This window comes from Solanum stenotomum, chromosome 11, assembly GCF_019186545.1.
Source record: "Solanum stenotomum isolate F172 chromosome 11, ASM1918654v1, whole genome shotgun sequence".
Classification (NCBI taxonomy): domain Eukaryota; kingdom Viridiplantae; phylum Streptophyta; class Magnoliopsida; order Solanales; family Solanaceae; genus Solanum; species Solanum stenotomum.
Genome location: NC_064292.1, coordinates 51,460,573 through 51,483,630, shown reverse-complemented (window position 1 = coordinate 51,483,630; position 23,058 = coordinate 51,460,573). Strand labels below are relative to the sequence as shown.

Genomic DNA, 23,058 nt, shown 5'->3' with positions numbered 1-23,058 from the left:
TCCAACAAGGGAGACAACTTGCACCTCTAGGATCCCAGCATTTCAAGGTTTTATCCCCGCTACTAGTTATAAATGTGCCCTTTTTGGCCTTGTCTCCAAGATGCTTCATATCATTTTTCTTTCATCCCAGGTAGTGATCCAATTCTTCTAGGTGCAGAGACCCTGAGAGGCCTATATCCTATTGAGACTATTTCCACTGTTGGTAAAATTTGTGCAGAGGTAAATCTTACCTCGTTGCTGTCTACATATGCCTTGTGCTACCATTGTGAATTCATTGTCAATGGACCCCCTGATTGTCTTCTTTGAATCTTCTTTTCCCCGTTATGTCATTTGTTCTTTATACTATAACACTGTAATCATCGACCTTCAGAGTACAAATTCTACCGACTTAATGTCACAATTTTGGTAAGATTGAACAGTATCATATACATGGAGCACAAAGTACACCTAATATCAGAAATAGCAGTTAATAGACTAATGTTCCCCTGTATTGATGCCATAAAAAGTAAAAGCTGTTGACTTGACGTATTGCCATGATTGTGGTCCTACCTCACAAAAAGCACAATTATGTTGAATTCAATGTTTATTCTTTACTCATAGTGGAACTGTTAAAATTCATTCTGAAGATCAGATAACTTTTCTAAAGCATACCCCCTAAAGTGAAATTGAGTGCGCTAAAAGCACTTTAATCATGTACAGTGAAAGTTCTAGATGTTTGAAAGGATTTCAGTTCATAAGTGGTTAAGTCTTAACCTACATCAAAGGTACATGGATAGGCTTACAGTAAGTAATTTTAAAGGGCTCATGCTCAAAGCAAGTTGTTGGGGACAATCAATTGCTGCGATGGTGTGAATTAGTCATGCAGCTATGGAAGAAATGAATTAGGAAACATATTTAACTAAACCTATCTTCACCATCTATTTCTCTTTTAAGGACCTCTTCAGTGATAAGTTCACTTTGCAACGAAGAGAAACTCAATTTCTAAACTCGGATATACCACGGTTCAAGTGTATTTTCTACCACATTTTGTTGGGTAGGGGATGAATAACCTACTAAAGGTTGTGAATTTGGTTAATGGTGTGCTAGTTAAGCCAGTACATTTTTCTAGTCAAGTTTGTATTTAGCCAAAATGGCACAGGAGAGGAACAAATCTGTAACCAATCAGTCATAAAGCTGACATTGTGGCATAACGTTATCTTTTTGTGTTTCATAGTTGCCTTAAAATTCACTTTGTACCTTCCAAGGCGGTGTCTTGTTGATTTCAATGTAATCAGATGATAATTCTGAGTTTCTCTTGTAAATTTTTACTGCTAAAGTTAGTTCCCCATTCCAGGCAGAAAAGGTTTATAATCAAGATGTCTATTTTAAGAGTGCTGTTAAGTGCGTGGGAGAACCAATGACTCACTTGGAATCTATTGCTTCCTCTGCGGTATGTTGTTTCTGCTGCTCATGTTAAGCTTTTGGTTAGGTTGGAGGAAACGGTGTCATAAACTTTAAGATTCTGGTATTGATTTGATTCAGGTACGTGCTGCCATTAAGGTCAAGGCATCTGTTATTATCTGCTTCCTACGGATGTGTGCATTATTTTCTGGTCAGATGCTAAGGTGGTGTTTGCTAGAAAAAATGAAACCCAGTTTTTGCAAAAATTGTGTTTCGAATAAACACCCAGTAATTCTGATGTGAAGCAACTATTTGAATCCTGTTAGACTGTCAATTTTCCCAACTACTTCTTAATCACTCGGACTGATGCTTGATGTTAGAAAAGGTTTATTGGGATGCCAATAAAGCTCTTCTTCTGATGCTTTCTTTTTTCTTTCTTTAATTCATATTATTATAGATGATGTATCATTGGCAAATCGAAAATGAAACTGATTTTATTGCATTGATGACTTAAATGACAGGCTAGGCAGTCTCTTATTGTTAGAAGGATTTTCCCCATCCTTGCAGATCCAAGACATCCGGTATGAAAATTTTCATCTGTTCCTCCCTAAATAAGTGATTTCTTTCTAGAGCTACTGTAGTTCTGTATTCTGATTAAAAGATTATGTTAACCAACATGGAATTGTGAAGTGTGTGATTAACAATGTCACTTGACCTCATCTTGTATTAGTTCTTCTGTATTATTTTATGAGCAAAATATTAAAGGTAAGAGAATACAATGACGACAACACATCATTCAAGCTCATTGTGGTCGACTATATGTATCCTTATTACCCCTCTGTTCGCTTTATTTGACACTACTTCTTTATTACTCCGTTTAAAAAAGAATAACACTCTGCTTTTATAGCTACACACTTGTTATGGCATGGTTTAGACGACGAGCTTTTAAGTCTTCCTTTTTCCACTTTCGTGCCGAGTCGAACTATGACAAACAAAGTGGAACAGAGGGAGTATATATTTTGCTCCATTGTTGACTCGTTTTATGCCAACATTAAATAATTCAGGTTCTCCAACACTAAAATTTTCTAAAAACATTAGACCTAATGCGTATGCAATTACTTGGGTAAGACTTAATGTCATCTAGTTTGTCTTGCTCGAGCTTGCCTTTTCTGAAGACATATACAGTTATATAGTCAACATAAAACTTGCCATAAAGTCATAATCAAAATCTAGTTGACTAAGTTCTGGTCATTGGAATCTTGTCAGAAAATCCTTAGTCATGGACATCTCGTCAGGAAAGTTCCAATTTCCATAAACTTGCCGAAAAATTGACTGGAAAGGGGTGTATGTGCTGCTGGAAGAGTCACGAAAAGAGACAGGTATCGCTGGATCAGTTACTTGATATAAGAGTGAAGCTACAAGAACGGACTTTCTTAAAATGCTAAGATTAAAGAAAGAAAAAACAAGGTGAATGGAATGGAAGTTACTTATGCTGCTGTTAAGATTGTAGAGCCTTTGTACCATGTGAGTAAAATAAAAAAGTATAAAGAGGAATGATAATTTAAGATGATGTATAAATAAGTTGATAAGCATACAAGATAAAAATGTCATATATCAACTTACATTTAATCAGAAAGGGAAAAGAACTTTGGGAAGTGCATTATCTTCCTTCTGGCCTTCTTAACTTCATAGTTACTGTAACCTTCTTTCTTCTTGTTAGAATGTTTGGTGTGGCTTGGCGAGAATATTGACTTTGTTCTTTCCTTCTTCAGGCTGAGTCCACAAATGCAACCGATGAGTCAATATTGAAGGTTGCACTAGACCATGGGAAAACAGCTGGTGTTATAAAGCCACATGACCGAGTTGTTGTTTTCCAGAAAGTTGGCGACTATCTGTGGTGAAGATCATTGAGCTTGAAAATTAGGCTAGTACATCTTTGTATGTTTCACTTGGCTGTTCAACATCAGAGCATTCTCAAGTTAACAGAATGCATGAAAACGATCCAATGGAGCTATAAAACCAGGTTGATCCATGGCTGTAATAATTGCTCCTGATAGATGTAAATCCTCTGTAAGTAATGCTTACTAGTTTATGTTGTAAGAATATTATCTTTTAAGACGGTGTCCTCTTTAACAAATCTCTTTTTTTTTCTCTAATCCATATGTTGTGTAGGCAGTGAGGGGTGTCATCCTACATTGCTTCACTATTTTTGTGTGTCAAAGTATTATATAAATCTTCAGGTAGATAAGTAGCTCTAATAGCTATCTTATGAACGGAGTAGTGATATATTAGAACCTTACTTCTTTTCTTGATGATAACAAACTCTTCATAGGAAGATTGTCAAACATTTGGTCAAGGAGAAAGTGAAATCATCAAGAATTCAAGGTTACTTAAAGAATAAACCTTCTATTAGTGAAGTCATATAGCTTGAGGGGTTGTTTAGTTGGGAACAAGTTATTCGGGATTAATTATCTTGGGATAAGCACCATGCATATAGGATAATTTATACCATCACTAAGGGGTCGTTTGATGTGATGGATAAGAGAAAGTTATCCTGGGATAAAAATTTAGTGTCTCTTAATCCGTTGTTTGGTTGGACAGGATGGGATAACTTATCCCAGGATTAACAAATAGTACTGGGATAAGTTATCCCTCCCTGAAGGTGGAATAGTAATACCAGGATAACTTATCATGGGATAAAGTATGTAAATTAGCAAAATTACCCCTTAAACTCTCTTTTATACACCACTAATACATTCATGTATAGTAATATAATTTTAAACAACTATAATAACATTCACAATCTTACTTAATCGTTGTTTTTATCATAATATATTTTCTATTAAAAAATTACATCTTATAAATACAATTTTTATTTATGAATATATTATAAGTTGATTTTTTTGCCTAATTTTATATTTATTTATATTTTGATTTCTCTTAAAATATTCACTCCACTACTAAATTACATATTTTGAATTACATAATTTATTACTCACTTAAAAATTATATTCTATGTATCCATTAAAATGTAGATAACTTTAATAATAAAATTTCTTTTACTTTGATAAACTTAAAATGAAAGTTTTAGTTTTAAGCTAAATAAGATGAAGTTTAATTTTTAAGCTAAGTAAGATGAAACTTATTTGAGGAAGAACATGCGACTCATTTGAGGGTTTTCCTGCAAACTCTCAAAGATCGCCAGTTATTCGCTAAGTTTAGAGAATGTGAGTTTTGGTTGCAATCAGTTGCTTTTCTTGGTCATATATATAATATCTAGCGAAGGGATTCGAGTGGATTCTCAGAAAATAGAGGTAGTGAAACAATGGCCCAGACCTACCTCTCCTACAAATATCAAAAGTTTCTTAGGTTTGGCTGGTTATTACAGAAGGTTCGTGGAAGGATTCTCATCCATAGCTTCTCCATTGACTAAGTTGACTCAGAAAAAGGTTAAGTTTCAGTGGTCAGATGATTGTGAGAAGAGTTTCTTAGAACTGCAAACTAGGTTGACTACAGCTCCTGTTTTGACTCTACCAGAGAGTTCAAACGGTTATGTGATCTATTGTGATGCATCCAGAGTCGGCCTAGGTTGTGTGTTGATGCAACGAGGTAAGGTTATAGCTTATGCTTCTAGACAGCTTAAGGTGCATGAGAAGAACTATCTGACTCATGACCTTGAGCTCGCAGCCCTAGTATTTGCCCTAAAGATTTAGAGACATTACTTGTATGATGTGCACGTGAATGTGTTCACAGACCATAAGAGCCTTCAGTATGCGTTCACCCAGAAAGAGTTGAATCTTCGCCAGAGGAGATGACTTGAATTCCTCAAAGACTATGATATGAATGTGCTTTACCTACCTGGCAAAGCCAATGTGGTAGCTGATGCTCTTAGCAGTCTATCTATGGGTAGTGTAGCACATGTTGTGGAAGAAAGGAAGGAATTAGAGAAGGATGTCCACCGACTTGCTCGCTTAGGAGTTTACCTTATGAGCATATGAATATGACCAGAAAGGAAATCAAGAAAAGAAGAAAGAAATGATATATCAAAGATGAGAAAATGGATCTTAATTTATAAGAGATATTTGACAATAACATACTTTAGTAAGAAGATTAGATATGAGATTTGCAAGTTCATTTCCCTTTCTAGGTGACTTTAAATAGGAAAACCTTAGGTGAGGAGAGATGAAAGGAAAAAATAAAAGAGGTCCATCAGTTTCCTACTTAATTATGTAACCTTTGATTTTCACCTTTAATTCATTGAACAATATAATTAGGTGTCTTTTTGTCTTCTTGATAATAATTACTTATAACAATGTAATATTAATTCATGAATAAACTGTAACCGAAAGAATTTTGATAAATTTGATATTGGCTTAATGTGTAACTCTCCCTTGTAGTAACTAAAATTTTCTATTTAATATTTAATTAACAATATATTAGATGATTAATAGTATTTATATTTGATATAGCGACAAAATGGTAAACTAATATGCTGATTGTATCAGGAAATGCCTTTGATCTCTATCACTCTGTATCTAACTGACTGATATATATGCTGATTGTTTTTACTGGACCACCTGCAGTCATGAGCTGGATGCCATATTTGTGTGCAGTGTAAATGAAGTTGAAGTGAAGCCAAAGCCAAGAATTCTGCCTAATCCTACGACATAAATACTTGTTGTAATTATCATATATTGAAAACAAATGACTTTAGCTAAGTTCATATGAATTCCAGGACTTCATTATAGAAAAACTTAGCAATTGTTCCTTTTTTACGATATCTTCTAGTATGTTTTGAATACTCCAAGTCTCTTTCATTCATGTAATAAATTCATATTCAGTTACCATCAATGTTTTGCACTTCTTTTTCATAATGTGAAACTGCCAAGAGTCAAATGCCGTTCAAGCTGTCAAGGTTGGTGCAATATTATCCAAATTTTCTTTGCTTCCATTGTTAATTTGTAATATGTTCAACACAACATTCTGAAAGTTGTATTGATTTCTAATGGTATGGTTGCTAAATACTACCTAACTATTTTCTTAAGCTAGGTGGGCTTTTGATAGCAAGTATTTCAGCTCAAAGTCTTGATTTTTGGATAAAAGGTCCTTAGAAAATCTTGTGTTAAGATTTGTTATGCAGAACAGTTTATCCTTCTCTATGAATGTTTTCTGTCTCTGCTTATATTGCAACTAGTTTTTCGACACGTGTGATTACCAATTAAGAAAATATATGTTATAATAAATAGTATTGCTTTTTTAAGCGAAGATTTGAATAATTTGCTTTGCACAAAATAATATTGCAGATTCTTTTGTGAATGTTCAATGTGGATATCATATATATCTCTTATTCACTCACGCGAAGCTATGGAGATGGTCAATGATAAAATTTTCAAGTTAAATGTAATAATGTATATATATTTATTTCAATTTGATGAGGTTCAATCATGCAATTAGTCGTATCTCACTAATATTACCTTATAGACGATATTTGTTGTGTATTTTTCTTGTCATTTATCAGTATTTCGTACATATTTTCAAGACGCAGAAGTGTAGGAAATGGTGTTTATTATAAGAGTTTCCGGGCAATATCCTAATTTTAGTGTGAGTTTTTAAGTTATCAAATGGTGTTTTTAGTTGTGTTGGTAGCATTGTCGAAAATGTTTTTATACTTTCTGGTAATGTTAGTTTTTCAGTTTGAATCTATCTTAGCCCAACTTGTTGAGTAAATAATAGTGTCCTTTTAACAACTTATATTTTTAGATGATATGAGTACACACATGTTTTGGTAATACGTTCGATGAAATTGGAATGATCATAGAAGATTGATAGCAATAATACTGCTAAGGGAATAAGATGACTAGTTATTAACTTTCTATCCTTATTCTCGACCTTCATATTTTCCTATTTGAAGTTATGTCTTCGATAAGTTATAGAGTTATGTCTTGTCTAATCGCCTACTCAAGTGTCTTCGATAAGTTATAGAGTTATGTATTGTGTAATCACCTACTTTGAGACATCTTTAGTGAGTAAAACATTAGTCATACATCTATGCAATCCTTATTGCCTGTAAGTCTATTGTTTCCAAACTTTTCATTATTTAAGCAACAATAAAGGGTTAAAAAACGTCTTAAATTATGTGGAATTGAATAAAATTGTCCCCAGTTAATAATTAAGTCCAAAAATATCATTGCAGTTAATAATTTAGACCAAAAGTATATTTATGGGAATCTTATTTCATAATGTTATTCCCGTTTAATTTACTTTTTATCTCCAATAAAGAATAAAATACAAGTGGTATTGAGATTTTGTACCGAACTACGTATCTTTAGTTTAATATTATAAGATTTAAAAGTTTTCTCCATTTTTTAAAACTTGCTACCAAGTCAAAATCACACAAACCAATTAAAACTAAGGGAATGAAATATTTTATAATAATTCCTAAGATATTATTTATTTATACAGTAAATGAATTTTAAATTATAATTTAAAAGTTATTTCATTAACAACAATCAAAACTCATTTATCTATATAAGCAATAGAAAATAAGAGAAAAGTGATATTTAAATATACAAGCATATGCACACACGTACAAACATAAAATATGTATATATACTTAGGGCCCGTTTGACCATACGAGATGGAATCATGATATAGAATCATGATATGATATCATAATATGAAATTATGAGATGAAATTGAAGTTTTGTTTGGATATGCGATATGAAATTTTTGTGTTGTATATTTTCTTATAAACATAAAAATCTCATAAGTTGTAAAACTATTTTAAAATGCCTCAATTGTTTATTCAATCTGATCATGAAATATTTTATATATAAAATCGCATAATAAATTATTACAAAACTATTTGTTCTCCACTTAAGTATTTGTTTCATCTAACTTTAATTCATCAAACTTAAATTCAATCAAAAAATTGAACATAAATTGTAGTGTACTAGTCTTTAATACAGTCCCCCTACATAGTACGGACAATCTCCACACGTTGAACTTGCATTTCTCGATCTTATGACCGAGAAGACAAACCAACATTGTTACTTTGAGCTATTTGTTGGTCAATATCATTCGCAACTATATTTTCATGCTCATAGACCATAAAAATTTCATCACTCCTTTGGTATTCTCCAAATAATTATGTAATATTGTACAAGCTATGACAATGTTGTGTCAATATCATACTGGTTCGTGCATTAATTTCGTGCTTAACTCAAACATATTGGAAGTAGTGATTATCAAACATACATCACCAATTTTGCTCTTTTTCATATTGAATTGCTTTAAACATTTTCATATGTAGCCAAAAGAGAAGTTTCTTTTATTATGAAAAACGAAAAAAAATATTACTCCCTCTATTCTTATTTATATTCACCAAATTAATTCATACTTTATCATTTATATTCACCAAATTTAAAGCAATAATAAATTTTATGTTTGTGAGAATAATAAATTTTAAAAAATAATGAGGTGGTTATAAATTTTATTTACATATGAAATAAATGGTCCGTAGATAAAAATGTGGCGTTGTTTTAACAAAATATAAACTTCTGGGTCAATTTTTGTATTTAAAAAATCTCAGATCATAATATGAAATTTCCAAATCATGATTTTTGGAGAATATGGGATTCCATCTCATGATATGAAATCAGTGAGAAATCTCATGTCCAAATGCTGATTTCATCTCACGATCATGATATAATATTGCATGGTCAAACGCCTACTTAATCTATGTATATTAAAACAACAATCATGAAATAACAACATTAGAACTTATAATAAATCAATAAAAAAATATTATGCTTATAATACTAACGAACTTAAATTAAAATCTATAATAAAATATAAAATTATTTAAACTACAAATCGAATACCAAGATTAAAAAGATATAATATAAAATTTTATTTTATTTTGTTTTTTACTTGGAGTTCGATACCCACATTGAAGTTCAACTATTCTGAATTCACGCCGAATAAAACCTCCTTCTAATTAAGGAAAGAACAACTCTTTTGATAATATATCAAAACTATTCAAACATACCACTGAAATTTCATATTTGAGGTCTGAGAAGGATATAGTACCGATTGAAAATAAAATTGTACATGAATATTAACTTCCTTTTCTATGTGCAAATAAAATAATTCCAAATTAATCTTTTTTTTCTTCTACTAATAATAGTACGGAGTATTTATTTTGATGGTGCTTGCTTAATTACAGTTACACCCACGATTTGTTGATTTAATATCAAACCTACCCATAATTTCATCAAAGAGAAAAGCGCCACTGCACAAAACTGCAAAAACCGCCTCTTTCACTTGAACAATAGCAGCAGCCAGAGCAAGCTATGGGGAAAAGCGATGATTCCATTCAGAGAAGGAAGAATAAGAAGAGTAGAAAGAAGCAAGATGACAAGGTCTCTAATCGTATCGCCGGAATTATTGCTGCTAAGAAACGTCGACTCTCCGGCAAACGCCGTATGTGTGAGGTAAATTTCACATTATATGAACTCATTTTGTCCATTTGGGTTGTGGGTTTGTTGATTTTTAATGTGAGATTTCGTTAAGTATCTGGGAATGTTGTATTGACAAATGGATGTCGAGAAGAGATTATGGAAGTTGTGTGTTTTGAGGAGTTCTTTTGTAAAGCTGTTGATGCGAAAAGAGAGGGATTTTGAGGAAGAAAGAGGAAGATTTTGGTTTTGGTGTATTCTAATGGAGTTTTAAGGAACTGGGTATTCTTTATTTGTATGCAAAACTAGTGTTTTGAGTAGCTATTTTTGTGAAGCTGTTAATGGTAAAATAGTGTACTTTGAGGATGAAAGAGGAAAATTTTCGTTTTGGTATATTCAAATGGAGTTTTAAGGAATTGGGTATTCTTTATTTGTGCCCAAAATTAGTGTCTTGAGTAGTTCTTTTTGTGAAGCTGTTAAATGTGAGGACTTTGAGGAAGAAAGTTCTAAAGAATTGTTTTCTTGGTTGTTTAGGAATTGAGAAATGTTTTGGAATTCATTTACTTAGTGTGATCTTGTTGGTGGTGTATCTTATGGAAGTGCATTTGTTTGATTATTGAATACTCCATGTCTCTTTCATTCATGTATGTTCATGCCAGTTACCATCAAAGTTTTGCACTTCTTTTTCGTCATGTGAAACTGCCAAGAGGAAAATGCAGGACTTAGATTAAGTGGTATTGGAATGGAACTACACATTTATATATATATGACTCCTATATTAATTTGTCGCAACCAGCCTAATGGGGCTAATTTACGTTGTGTTAATTTTGCTGTTTTTTCTTACCTTCCATCGACAGGGAATGTGCTATAGTTTACCTACACCTGAGGATCCATTCAATGAGAGGCATGGAAAAGTTGATCTTGTGAAGAAAAAGAAGAAGAAGCAGAACCTGTCGAAGAAGGGCAAGAACCCTATTAAGAAGACTAGTTTACCACAAAATTCTGACAAATTGAAGGAAGAGTTCCACATGCATGCTCCATCTAAGTTCTTAATTCTCTGTTTGAAAACCATTCAGGATGGCCTTCAGCAGGATGGAGCCTTCAATGGTGGAGAGGAAAAGCCTTTCTTCGTCCATACATGGGGAATTGAATTCTGGAAATATTTTACCAGTGGCAAAGATATAATTGGTACAAATCAAGCCCATGCTACAACTGAGCAAATTGCTTGGGTTGCAGCAACAACTGCTGATGCCATATCAAGAAAGGAGAAAGAAGGTCTATCAATTAGCAACCCCTTCCTTTTATTCCTTGTTCCCTCCCAAGAGAAAGCTGTCAAGGTTGGTGCAATCTTCTCCAAATTTTCTTTGCTTCCATTGTTTGTAATATGTTCAACACAACATTGTGAAAGTTGTATTGATTTCTAATGGTATGGTTGCTAAATACTACGTAGCTATTTTCTTAAGCCAATTGGACTTTTGATAGCAAGTATTTCAGCGGAAAGTCTTTATTTTTGGATAAAAGGTCCTTAGAAAATCTTGTGTTGTACAGAATTTCTTTATGCATCTCCTCTTTCTTTTAGTAAAATGATTAAGATTTATTATCCAGAGCAGTTTATCCTTCTCCATGCATGTATTCTTCCTGTGCTTACATTATAATTTAGGTAGATGTTCACTAAGCTGTAAGTTCATGTGTGAAATTTATATGGATATCTACATGTATCCTTCTATGCATTGTGGACCTCTTAATAAGCATTTCAATCGTTCCGTAGGTGCGGAAAATATGCAAGCCTCTGAAAGCTCTTGGAATACATACAGTGAGTCTGCATCCTGGTGCTTCTATAGACCACCAGATTCAGGGGTATGATTTCCCTGTAACTTCTCTATAGTTGAGGCTATTAGTCCTCAAGGTTGATTTATTTGTCTATTGCTTGAAAGATGAAAATGATTTTTTTCAGAACCTTGACTTATTGCTAACTTTCCCCTGTTTAGCATATGATTTGTTCTGTTAATAATAAGATGTAGTTATTATTATGGCGATAAATAACTGTGTGCATGTGCCATTTGCCTTCATTCAACAACTTCTGGTTGTGTGACTTTACATGTAGCTATTGGTTTCTACTTGCTTGATTTGTAAAAGTAACCTACCTTGGCTTCTAAGTTTCTTTTCCTTATTGTATTGGCTCTAGTTGCAATTAGTAACTACTGCTTACTACTTTTTATTCCCATTTGCTTTTACACATGCTGACTTTTGTACTTGTGTGCTTTCCAGCCTTCTGTTTTCTTTTGAAGAAATTCACTATCTTCCTTCTTTTTATATGATTACACTTTTTGTTGACAGCCTGAAGAACTGTGAGCCCGAGTTTCTTATTTCTACTCCTGAAAGACTTCAAGAACTTCTCTCACATGGTGCCATTAAAACTTCTGATGTTTCTTTCCTGGTAATTTTGATTATTTTGCATTTTACTTATGTATTGATTTTGCATTAGTTTTCGTATTTAGGTAATAGGAGTGAAAGGTGGAAACTGGTTTACTGTGCTCTCTAGTTAACACAAGAACTTCTCTTTTTTCTATTTCCACACAATTTCTAATTTAAAAAAATTTGTTTTGTTATTTTGGCAAAAGTTAGTTTCAGTGCCTAGCAATTTTCTTATTGTCTTCTCTGTAAGGGGAAAAAAGAGAAACAATTTATTCTCACAATGGGGTAAGCTTCAAGAAAGCAAAAGGAATTGCAGTAACAAATTGAAATAAGAACAGGTAAATGAACACCTTGTGCAAGAACCACAAACTGGCATATAGCTTAAATTGAATGGATCTGGATAGAAAGCAGAATTTGGATAAGGTTTTCCCTGTAAATGAGGTAGCTTGCTTCCAAGCCGGCCCGGCGCAGTGCAGCCACCCCGACTTCCGTCCTATCCTAATAACAGACCGGGATAACAGGTAGTCCTTTTGTTTTGTTGTCTCGAAGAGACAAAGCAAAAGGAGACAAACTGGCACTCAAATTACGTATTGCTCTGCGGAAAACGAGTAAAGGAAACTAAAATAAGTATACAATACATATTTGCCATTTTTAGTGGGTGGAGAAAATGGAAGGTTTTGAAAGTTTTTCTAAACAACACCCTTAGTTGTGCGGACTCTTCACTTTTGATGCCGCACCCGTGTCGGACTCTCCAAAAATACACTACTTTTGGCGAATCCGACACGCACCCGTTGAAATTTTTGAAGAGTCCGAGCAACATAGACAACACCAACCAGATTTAAGGGCCTCTTTGATTTGGTGAGCCTGCCTGATTTCATTTAAGTTACATTTTCAGTCAACCACATAATTTTTAGGTGAAAGTAATTGATATTAAATTAGTTATTCTACAATCACTTGTTTCAATAATCAGAATCAAATTTACATGCAAACCAAACAGGCTCTTCATTGGGAACTTAATATCCCTCGAGGACTATCCAGGTTAAAGGCTAGTATTATGGTGGCAGTCTCCAAACGATAGGCATAGATTTGACTCCCACAATTCCTCTTCTCCTTTCCAGTCCCCTACATGATAAAATATCGAAAAACAAAAAATTTCTGTAGGTCTCTCTCTCCTCTCTCGTTTGGTTTATTTCCAGTTCTATGGTTGGCATTACTCTGGTTTCCTCTTTCTGTTAAACTTTGACGTTTTCTTGTTATGATCCATTCAGGATTTTCAACATTTTCGCTTGATTTTTTCCTTTTCTAATTGTGGACAGAGAATTTGGGTCCTGCCTTGTATACTGATTTTTTAAAAAAAGTTGAATCTTGCCTTGTAATTGAGATTATTCATTGTTATCTCTTGTAGAGAGATTTAGGATGTTATACTTTTGGCAGTTATGCCACTATCATCTATTCTCTTATTTGATTATATGGTCCAGTCAGACTGGTTTTTGGAGGTTATATTCATGATCTCTGAGATGGATATGCAAGATGTATATATGGCATTTACATCACTAGCATTACGTGTTCCCATTCGGAGATTACTCATGGTAGTCTTTGTATTTCAGGTCATCGATGGACCTCTTACTGAGACAGGTTATGTTGATGCGGTTGAATCCATTGCAAAATCTATTTCTGGAAAGCCACAAATACTGGCTTTCAGTGATTGCTCAAATTCTTCATCCAATTTTCTTATGAAGAAGAGTGTTGGAGAATCAATCTGTAGAATACCGCTTGATGATCCAGTAAATGGTCATAACATGGCTTGAGATATTTGTGCTTCTAAGTTGTCAAAGGTATGTCTTTATCTCTGAAACGTAAATTCTGCACTTCACATTTTAGAGTGGAATACACTAGTCAGTTAAGATATAAGTTGTCGTTTTGCTTTGTTTAATTTTGCAAAGACTCTTTTTACCGCGATCTTGTGTGCAAGAAGTTATCTACTTATAATTTCTAACTTAATAAGAATTTGGATTGTAACAACTTTATAGTCCTCTATGCCCATCTAATTTTACAAAACTTTTGAAAAATTGAGTTTGCTCTATGTTGTTCCCAGAGCTGCCTAATTACCTAAGCTAGCTGTCTTAATGACCGAGGGTACATCGGAAACAACCTCTCTACCCCCAAGGTAGGGATACGGTCTGTCTAAATCCCCTCCTCAGACCCCACATGTGGGACTGTACTGGGTATGTTTTTGTTGTAGTTGTCTTAATGAATGGCTTGTGAGTTGTGATATTGGTTCACTATGAGTTATATTTGAACCTTAACAGAGGATAACTGGTAAGATAAATGGGATCAAATTTAATAAGGAAAGGACAAATGCAAGAAAAAGGAAAAGAGAAAGATGGTCAAAAAATATAGCAGCTCCTGCACTCGCCACTAGTCAAGCAGACAAGCAGTACTGATCTTTTGGCTCCACAATCTCCTTTGCCCCAAAAGTAGTCTAGCTCAAGGTGGAAGCAGCTAGATAGACTAGTGTAATCTATTTTACGATCGTGCTATGCAAGCAGAACATAAATATGCTAATGGATCAACAAAAACAGTAGTTGTAGGTATTTACCAGTTGTCTATATTAGATCTTTCTTGTTAGGTTTTAAAGTACTTTTGACGAATGTGCTCCTTTTTATGTTCAACTTCTCGTTCATATAGTCTGATATTTGCCTCTCCACTTCTTTCCACAGACAAACGGGGCATGCTGTCCTTGCAGTTGATTTGCCACAGCTCTCTTGCGAAAGTTGTTCAAACTCATCATCGTTACAGATCCTCTGGCGTCATTCAACTTAATAGAAGGAAGTTCTATAGTAGTAAACTTCTTCCATATCATGGTGCTGCTTCTTTTCACATTCGTCTGCAAAATTCTTTGTTATAGAGTAGATGTATTCGAGATATCTTAGATGGAAGTCAATTGTAACCATGGTGTGTTGTGTTCTGGGAATAGCCTTACTGGATAATTGCATGAGATGCATACAACTTTTTTACTAGATGAAATCTTTTGTTAGTTTCTTATATCATCTCTTTTTTTCCTCTATTTGCTCGAGCTTGCTCATGAGGGAACGTAAATGTTTTTCATGGACAATGTTTTACGTTATAAATTATTTCTTGTTTATCTTCAAGCGTTTTTGTGTAGCATCGAAATTCACAAAGTTTTTGAAGTTTAGCAGACTCGGGATCAAACTTCAGGCTCAAGGAGTTTAGGAAGTTAGACTTAATCAAAACTACTTGCTAATTCAAAGCTCAGCGGAGATAAAAAATACAAGGTGATTTTGTCCTAGCCTCGATCGACAGTGTCACTTGGTATCTGTTGCTAGTGGGAGATGATAGGTATCCGTGGAACGGGTTGAGGTGTAGGGAGGTCTTCTAGGCAGTTGCATTTTCATTCCAGACCATAAGGAAAACGAATTGCCAAAAGTACTAGTACTACTTTTTGTTTTAGTAAGTTAAACTTTAATATTTTGAGTATTTTATTTTGACTATATAAAAAAAAGAGTTTGATGCAAATGAATCTTGTGACAATATGTGGATAAATATGTGTCACTATTTGTTGTGGCATGAAACACTCCAAAGTGCACCCAAAAGTGACACGAAATTTATTTATTTATTTTTAATGATATAAATAAGCTTTAGATATGTATGTGGTGATAAATTCTTTTATTAAGGTTAAAATAAAAATAAATATTTATCATTTTTAAATATAGAAATCCGATAAGTGTGAATACAAATTGATCAAACTAATGGATTACAATTTACAGACAAATGAATTATTCTCATTTTTTCACAAACATTGTTCACATGTCTTGAAGATATATATATTTATAAGATTTTTTGAGTTTTGTCATTTAAATTCTTTACGTTCTTCACATTTTTCCTATGTATTATTTTAAATATTATCATGTTTTGCTATCTCTAACCAACTTTTCAACTAAAATGACTAGCAATAATGACTAGTTAGGGGGTAGTATGGTTTTTAAAATTTATTTCCTTAGTAAAGTTGAATGAAATACAATTAGGGATAGCTATCTATGAGCATCATGGTTAGATCGAACCGTTAAAGGAGGCTCAACCTATGAGAGAATGTTGTTATGAATTCGAGATTTTAGTTCTTTAATGGTAATGATTTCTTAAACTAGGTTACGATGCAATAATTCTCATTTCTCATATCTATAATTTTTGTTAGATATTTCTTGTATTAAAGTTATAGAAGAGGGAGACCTCGTGAACATTATTAACAAGAATCTCGTGAAATGAAAAGACCAAGATTTCTCAAGTCGTACATTAGTTTTTAATTTTAATATAAAGTTGTTACTCCTCCGTACCATTAATTTTAACTGTCGTTTTAATTTTAAATTATTTTTAGTCATATTTTAACATAAAAAGAAGTGTGTACGATATTTAAGAAGAGGAGGAACCTATAAGAGTAACTAAGTTGGTGTAACATGTGATATTTCAATAGAAGGTCAGAGAATTAATAAGTTGTCTATAGTTGACATATGTTCTCTTCATTTTTAAATACTTGTTATTTTACGTATGAGAGACACGTAAATAGACAAAAAATAAAGAATATATAAGGAATAGATTAGACAAATTACTCATTTTTATTAATATTTTTTTAATACCGTGTAGATACTAAAGCATTCCCTAATAATATTAGTATAAAGACAAAAATTAGCAAGTGGGTGAATTATTGATTCTAATTATTTGCGCTTACTATCCCAATTAAGATGTATATTTAATTTTACAACCTCTTGTTTTTGAAAAGGGTATAATATTTTTTAATAAAGTTATTAATAGTCTTTTTGATTCAAAGATTGATAAATTCTTTAAATTATATTCTAAGCTAACAAGATGATTTTTCTCTAGTTTTGACTTTGCTTTTTTTTAAAAAAAAAAATAAGTTATTCATAACTCAGTGACGGCAAACAAAATTTTGACGAGTTGAACCTAATTAATAAATATTATATCAACGAAATACTTTTGATTTTTTTTTATGGTGTTGATGATGGTTAGAGGTAGTGATTGTATGTGTCGATTGGGGATGGTATTGGCTAATTGTCGTGTTGTGAATAACAGATTAATTGTCAATGGTGATGATAGCTGACAATAATGATTGATGGTGATAGTTGATGATAGTGATTGATATCTACGGTGAAATGATGTGATAGTTAACAATGGAAGTGAATAATGACATGATTAGTAAAATATAATGGTGATTAACGATGATGATTGTCGATAGTGATTGATAGTAGTAATGATATTGGTGATTGGTGGTGACGTGTGTAAATAATAGCTAGTGGTAATGTAGGCTAATTAATTTGGTGATGGCTATATATTGCCCAAGACGGTGTTTGGTGGTTGTTGATAATACTGGTTGGCGGCAAGAATAGTTCATACTAGTGTCGAGAGCGATACGTAGATGTACTTGTTGTTTTTTAATAAAGATTTTAAAGATATTAAGACGTTACACATCTTAATCATTAAAATTCAGTAAGTGATTTTAACATAAGAAACAAGCACACTTAATAGTTAAGATGAACAAGTAAGATTCAAATCTAAAAATTAAATGACTTTATGATCGAAATTTAAATTACTAAAATTAGGATTTTCATTAAACTTAAACAAATGAAAGTTGCACTAAGATAGAATGTCAATTAAACGTTTGAAAGGCACCTTCGACAGAATTAAAGAAAGCAAAATCAGAATTAATTTTTCTGAGAAATTTATAATATGATTTTTGGCTTACAACCACAAGAATTATAAGAAAAAACATTAAAAATTAAACAAATAAATAAAACAAGTTGGCACACTGAAAATTCCACTGGAATATGACTGCAGAAGCTAATTTTGACTTACTTTGGCTATACGTAATTGAATTTACTTTTTGTGCACTAACAATATATATATAATTTTTTTAATATTATTATTAGATTATAATTTTCAGTTTTGGAATCATGATTTTCGTTAAGGAAATTCAAAATATAAAAAGCAAATACATGAAAAAGTCAAAAGAGATTCAATATTTATTATATATATACATAAATAATTTAATCACATATACATAATGTTATTTTACATCAAAGGGGGTCCGAATGAATCACATCCAAACCCACCCGTGATCTAAGTGGTGTATTTTAGGAATTGAACCCTCACAAATAAGGTGAAAGTTCAGATAATCAATCAACTGAACTATACTAAGATCCTCCATCTAGGTCGTAGATATAAACTCATAATTCTAAAAATACAATGAGTTCAATGCTAAGAACTTAAAATTTGAATCTCGTAAAGCTTAAATAATCTTGGATACACGTTTGATTCCAAAAGTATTTATGTCTGGTAAAACTATGTGACATAAATTGAAATGCTAGAGTAATAAAGAATCCCCTCCCCTTTCTTTTGGCCTACAATACATGAGGCTTTGAGTCTTGATCCATCAAACTGAAAATGATTTTTTAGAGAAACTTCCTAGTATCAACACAACCAATTAGAAGTATATTTTGTGTGTATATAAAGTTCAAGTTTTCAATTTAAATGAATGATCATTATGTGGGGTAAGTTTTTTCTCAAAGCCTTCATTCAAAGGCTCTTTACTTTGTTTCTTCTTAGTCAAGTTTTTGCTTGGCAAATAAGCAAAAATCAAAGCCTTCTTCCCACTAAAACTTAAAGCACATATTGCATATATCATTGCTCTTCTTGTCTTAAAGCAACATTTTTATATCCTTACACACATTCACTCTCACTCATTTATAAAACCTCATAAGTTTCATTCTCGATACTCGAAACTCTCAACTCTTTCAACGTGACAATTCAAATCGCCTTCCTTATGGACGTGATCTTCTCTTCCTCTCAAGCTTTGTTGAATGCTCATAGTGGCATTACTAGCCATGTTGGATTCATTTGGCAACAAACTAGAACTCCTTTGGTTGTACAATTTCTAAGAATAATTTTATATGTTTGCTTGGCCTTATCATTTATGTTATTTGTGGAGAGACTTTACATGGGAATTGTCATAGCTTTTGTAAAGTTGTTTAGAAGAAAACCAGAGAAGAAGTACAAGTGGGAGTCACTTAAGGGTGATTTGGAATTGGGAAATTATTCATATCCTATGGTTTTAGTGCAAATACCAATGTGCAATGAAAAAGAGGTAATCATATTACTTTTTGTAGTTGATATACATAAAATATACACATATTATACATTTGGGGACTATATTTTTTGTTTAAGCAGTTGAATAGACGACTATTTAGTTAATTCGTCTATATTATTAAAATTGTTAAATTCTTATATGGTGTTTGATGAATTGTTACTTTGTAGGTGTATCAATTGTCTATTGGAGCAGCTTGTAACCTTTCATGGCCAGCCAATAGAATTTTCATCCAAGTTCTTGATGATTCTACTGACCCTACAATTAAGGTCCAATACTAAATAAGTTCAATTTGTATATACTCATCGTGTAATATTCACAATTACAATCACACAGCCAGATCTCTCTATAACAATATTTCACTGTAATAGCTAAATTTTCTTTGGAACCAATTTCTATGTTATGTTAGGTTATATGTTATCTAGAGCAACATTATACGGTTACTACAAAGAGGTTATGTAACCATTCATAATAAGTGATATTAGTAACTTGTTATAACATGTTAAAATACGCTGATAGTAAAACACGACAGGCTTTGGTGGAGCAAGAGTGCAGGAGATGGGCAAGCAAAGGAGTTAACATAAAGTATGAGATAAGAGATAACAGGAAAGGGTACAAAGCTGGGGCTCTTAGAGAAGGAATGAAGCATAGTTATGTGAAGCTTTGTAGTCATGTGGCCATCTTTGATGCTGATTTTCAACCCGAGCCCGATTTCTTGGAGCGTAGCATCCCGTTTCTTGTGCACAATCCTGAAATCGGACTCGTTCAAGCTCGTTGGGAATTTGGTAAATGTCTTTAATTTATGAAAAGTGAAGGGGAACCACATGTTGGAAATAGCCTCTTGCAGAAATGCAAGGTAAGGTTACGTACAATAAACCCAATGGGGTCTAGTGTATGACCCTACCTCAAACTCGAGCTTAGTGCATCGAGTTCAGAGGTGGAGCTATGTACAATGAAGGGGATTCAATTGAATCCCTTTTGTCGAAAAATTATACCGAGCAAATAGTCAATTTGGTTTTTGCAGTGAATGCTGATGAGTGTTTGATGACAAAAATGCAAGAAATGTCATTTGGTTACCATTTCACAGTGGAGCAAGAAGTTGGATCTACAGCTCATGCATTTTTTGGTTTCAATGGTAGGCTATCCACACCCAAAAATAACTTTAAGATAATAGTATTGTTGTTACCGAGGACATTACCCTAGATGGGAGGGTATGGAAGGCGAGGATTAGTAGGTTTCTGAGCGTTGTCTAGTTTTTCCTACTACTATCTTAGTCTTCGATTTTATTACCTGTTGTTTCCTTTGCTTCGCATACGTCTTATTTCTTCATTACTGTATTTTCTTTTCATACTTCTTGCAACAGGATAGACTGCCTATATCACACCATCCATAGGTACAACCTTTCCCTAGATCCTGCGTGAACATGGGATGATTTGTGCACCAGCCTGCCTTTTACTTTCAACTCTAATGCAATATGAAGTTCCCACATAACTAGAGAATTGCTGCAGGCACTGCTGGGGTTTGGAGAATGTCAGCTCTTAATGAGGCAGGGGGATGGAAAGACAGAACAACTGTGGAAGACATGGATCTAGCAGTACGAGCCGGTCTGAATGGCTGGAAATTCGTCTATGTTGATGATCTTAAGGTACACAATCACACATATACCGATTTAAGGATTTAACTTATATACACTGACGTTGCAAAAACACAATACAAGTATCAACATATTTTAACTTATTGTGAAAACTACAGTATTGGGAAAGACAAAATGATTGGAATTTAAACTTGAAGTTGAAGGATAAGACTAAAAAAGGTCAAAGAATGTTCTTTCTTATCACATCAATAGGAATAATTTTTTCATGATAATGGAAATGAAATGATGGTTCTACTATTCTACATTTGAGTTACTACCTATATGTTGCTCGAGCTCTTCAAAAATGACGATAACTACCTGCTTGATCATCCAAAAGTAGTGCATTTTTTGGAGGATTTAACACTGGTGCGACAACATTTTAGGAGAGTCTGACAAACATAAGTACTATACAACAACAACAAACATATCCAGTGTAACCCCACAAGTGGTATCTGAAGAGGGTAGTGTGTACACGGATCTTACCTCTACTTTTTTTACCGTGTTAGGTGAAAAGTGAATTGCCAAGCACGTTCAGGGCATATCGCAATCAGCAACACAGATGGTCTTGTGGACCTGCTAATCTTTTCAGAAAAATGGCAATGGAAATTGCAACTAACAAGGTATGCTATAAGAAATTCACTTAAAACATGACAAAACGGAAAAACTCAACAACTGAAAAACAAGCTGTTTTTTTCATTGCAGAAAGTTTCTGTATGGAAGAAATTTTACCTGATTTACAGCTTCTTCTTTGTACGAAAGATCATAGCACACGTCGTGACATTCATCTTATATTGCGTTGTTATTCCTGCAACGATTTTCATCCCTGAAGTCCAAGTACCTCGATGGGGAACTATATATATTCCTACAGCTATCACTCTTCTCAATATACTTGGCTCCGCAAGGTAGAGCAAAGAAAAAAGATGAGTTTAACATGTATTTTTGGTTTCTTTGTTATTTATGTGTACGCGTTTATTCAGATCAATGCAATTGGTGGTTTATTGGATCCTATTTGAGAATGTAATGTCCCTTCATCGGACAAAAGCAACGTTCATTGGCCTTTTCGAATCAGAGAGAGTCAATGAATGGATCGTGACAGAGAAACTCGGAGATGCTCTTAAGACCAAAAAGGGCTCAAAAGCACTGAAGAAACTTCAGTTTCGAGTTGGAGAAAGGTAAAACCTTCTCCAAATCTTTACAAGTGAAACAGAGAGTTTTGGTAGAACTAATTTGTTATATTGTTTAACATGGCAGGGTACATGTTCTTGAGCTTTTCGTTGGGTTGTACCTGCTGTTTTGTGGGTGGTACGACTATTCGTTTGGAAGGAACAGGTTCTACGTATACCTCTTACTCCAAGCTATGGCGTTTTTCGTTGTTGGATTTGGTTATGTTGGTGTGTTTGTTCCAAATTCTTGATTCAAATTCAGGACTTGTTTTGTTGGTGAAATTTTGGTTTTAAGTTACTAGTTTGTAAAATTATGAATAGTAGCTTGATATTCTTTTATACCACAATGTGTATAAGCAGCTAAGATCATGCTTTATTTGTATTTTTCTTTTGGTTCTTTTTCATGTATTAGTGAATGAATAAGGCATTGAAAAATTATACAATTGATTAATTTCATAGACAAACTTCAGTCGATTCACGTGAACCTAATAGCTTTTGGCCCGAACTATATATTTGTACTAAGAAATTCACTGAATATTCATAAATATAGAATTGTCAACCAAGTTTTTGTTGTATATTAGCTTGAAGTTACCGCAGAACCCATAAACTTCAAAACATGAATCCGCTTCCGAAGAGTCTATAGTCTGTCTATTCATACATTCTGGTAAAGAGAAATCCAAGGTCCTACGATAAACGTATACACGAAATCAACATTCATGCAGCCACTCATCCAAATGTTGAAATGCAACAGCAAGTAGATCTTTTTGGGTTTCCGACCCGGTGTCTAGTAAACCCGACTAGATCCAGAGTCGTACCGGATAGTCCAACATTAGG

The 23,058-nt window shown here is 33.3% G+C and overlaps 3 protein-coding genes and 1 long non-coding RNA gene across 6 annotated transcripts in view; all 4 read left to right on the top strand.

Moving 5' to 3' along the window:
- Window positions 1-72: 72 nt before the first annotated feature.
- On the top strand, window positions 73-1,618 carry LOC125846041 (pyruvate kinase 1, cytosolic-like). Its single transcript, XM_049525506.1, has 4 exons — window positions 73-219; window positions 1,334-1,429; window positions 1,522-1,561; window positions 1,605-1,618. Exons 1-4 carry the CDS (start codon window positions 73-75, stop codon window positions 1,616-1,618), a joined length of 297 nt encoding a protein of 98 aa, XP_049381463.1.
- A 23-nt stretch (window positions 1,619-1,641) lies between these two features.
- LOC125844519 (uncharacterized) lies at window positions 1,642-6,092 on the top strand. Of its 2 annotated transcripts, XR_007444155.1 has the most exons (3): window positions 1,688-1,961; window positions 3,153-3,450; window positions 5,964-6,092. It is a non-coding gene; the product is annotated as an uncharacterized LOC125844519 (long non-coding RNA). The 2 variants fall into 2 exon arrangements; XR_007444154.1 differs by lacking the exon at window positions 5,964-6,092 and having other exon boundaries at window positions 1,642-1,961; window positions 3,153-3,477.
- Window positions 6,093-9,658: 3,566 nt separating this feature from the next.
- The window catches only part of LOC125844974 (uncharacterized), a 135,292-nt gene continuing 121,892 nt past the window's right edge, over window positions 9,659-23,058 (top strand). The window contains exons 1-6 of one of the 2 annotated variants that reach the window (XR_007444209.1): window positions 9,659-9,875; window positions 10,697-11,176; window positions 11,608-11,696; window positions 12,177-12,276; window positions 13,862-14,089; window positions 14,975-15,010. Coding sequence is in view for 1 of the 2 variants with exons in the window: in XM_049524341.1 (XP_049380298.1) it covers window positions 9,735-9,875; window positions 10,697-11,176; window positions 11,608-11,696; window positions 12,177-12,276; window positions 13,862-14,062 (1,011 nt within the window). In the remaining variant the exon portion in view is untranslated. Of the gene's footprint in view, window positions 9,876-10,696; window positions 11,177-11,607; window positions 11,697-12,176; window positions 12,277-13,861; window positions 14,090-14,974; window positions 15,302-23,058 lie in introns of those variants that run through there. The other variant, XM_049524341.1, reaches the window with a different exon arrangement.
- On the top strand, window positions 19,080-22,625 carry LOC125844969 (glucomannan 4-beta-mannosyltransferase 9-like). The gene is made up of 9 exons (XM_049524337.1): window positions 19,080-19,428; window positions 19,599-19,697; window positions 19,961-20,213; window positions 20,453-20,563; window positions 20,937-21,073; window positions 21,568-21,681; window positions 21,764-21,963; window positions 22,039-22,233; window positions 22,313-22,625. The coding sequence occupies exons 1-9, from the start codon at window positions 19,108-19,110 to the stop codon at window positions 22,473-22,475; spliced, it is 1,593 nt and encodes a 530-aa protein (XP_049380294.1). The 5' UTR covers window positions 19,080-19,107; the 3' UTR covers window positions 22,476-22,625.

Bases quoted from the DNA above. Each gene is read 5' to 3' on its own strand.
- LOC125846041 (XM_049525506.1), top strand. From the start codon at position 73: ATGTGCCCTTTTTGGCCTTGTCTCCAAGATGCTTCATATCATTTTTCT. The intron at 220-1,333 runs GTAAATCTTACC...TCCCCATTCCAG, and splicing joins TTGGTAAAATTTGTGCAGAG to GCAGAAAAGGTTTATAATCA. The intron at 1,430-1,521 runs GTATGTTGTTTC...GATTTGATTCAG, and splicing joins AATCTATTGCTTCCTCTGCG to GTACGTGCTGCCATTAAGGT.
- LOC125844969 (XM_049524337.1), top strand. From the start codon at position 19,108: ATGGACGTGATCTTCTCTTCCTCTCAAGCTTTGTTGAATGCTCATAGT. The intron at 20,214-20,452 runs GTAAATGTCTTT...TGGTTTTTGCAG, and splicing joins TCAAGCTCGTTGGGAATTTG to TGAATGCTGATGAGTGTTTG. The intron at 21,682-21,763 runs GTATGCTATAAG...TTTTCATTGCAG, and splicing joins TGGAAATTGCAACTAACAAG to AAAGTTTCTGTATGGAAGAA.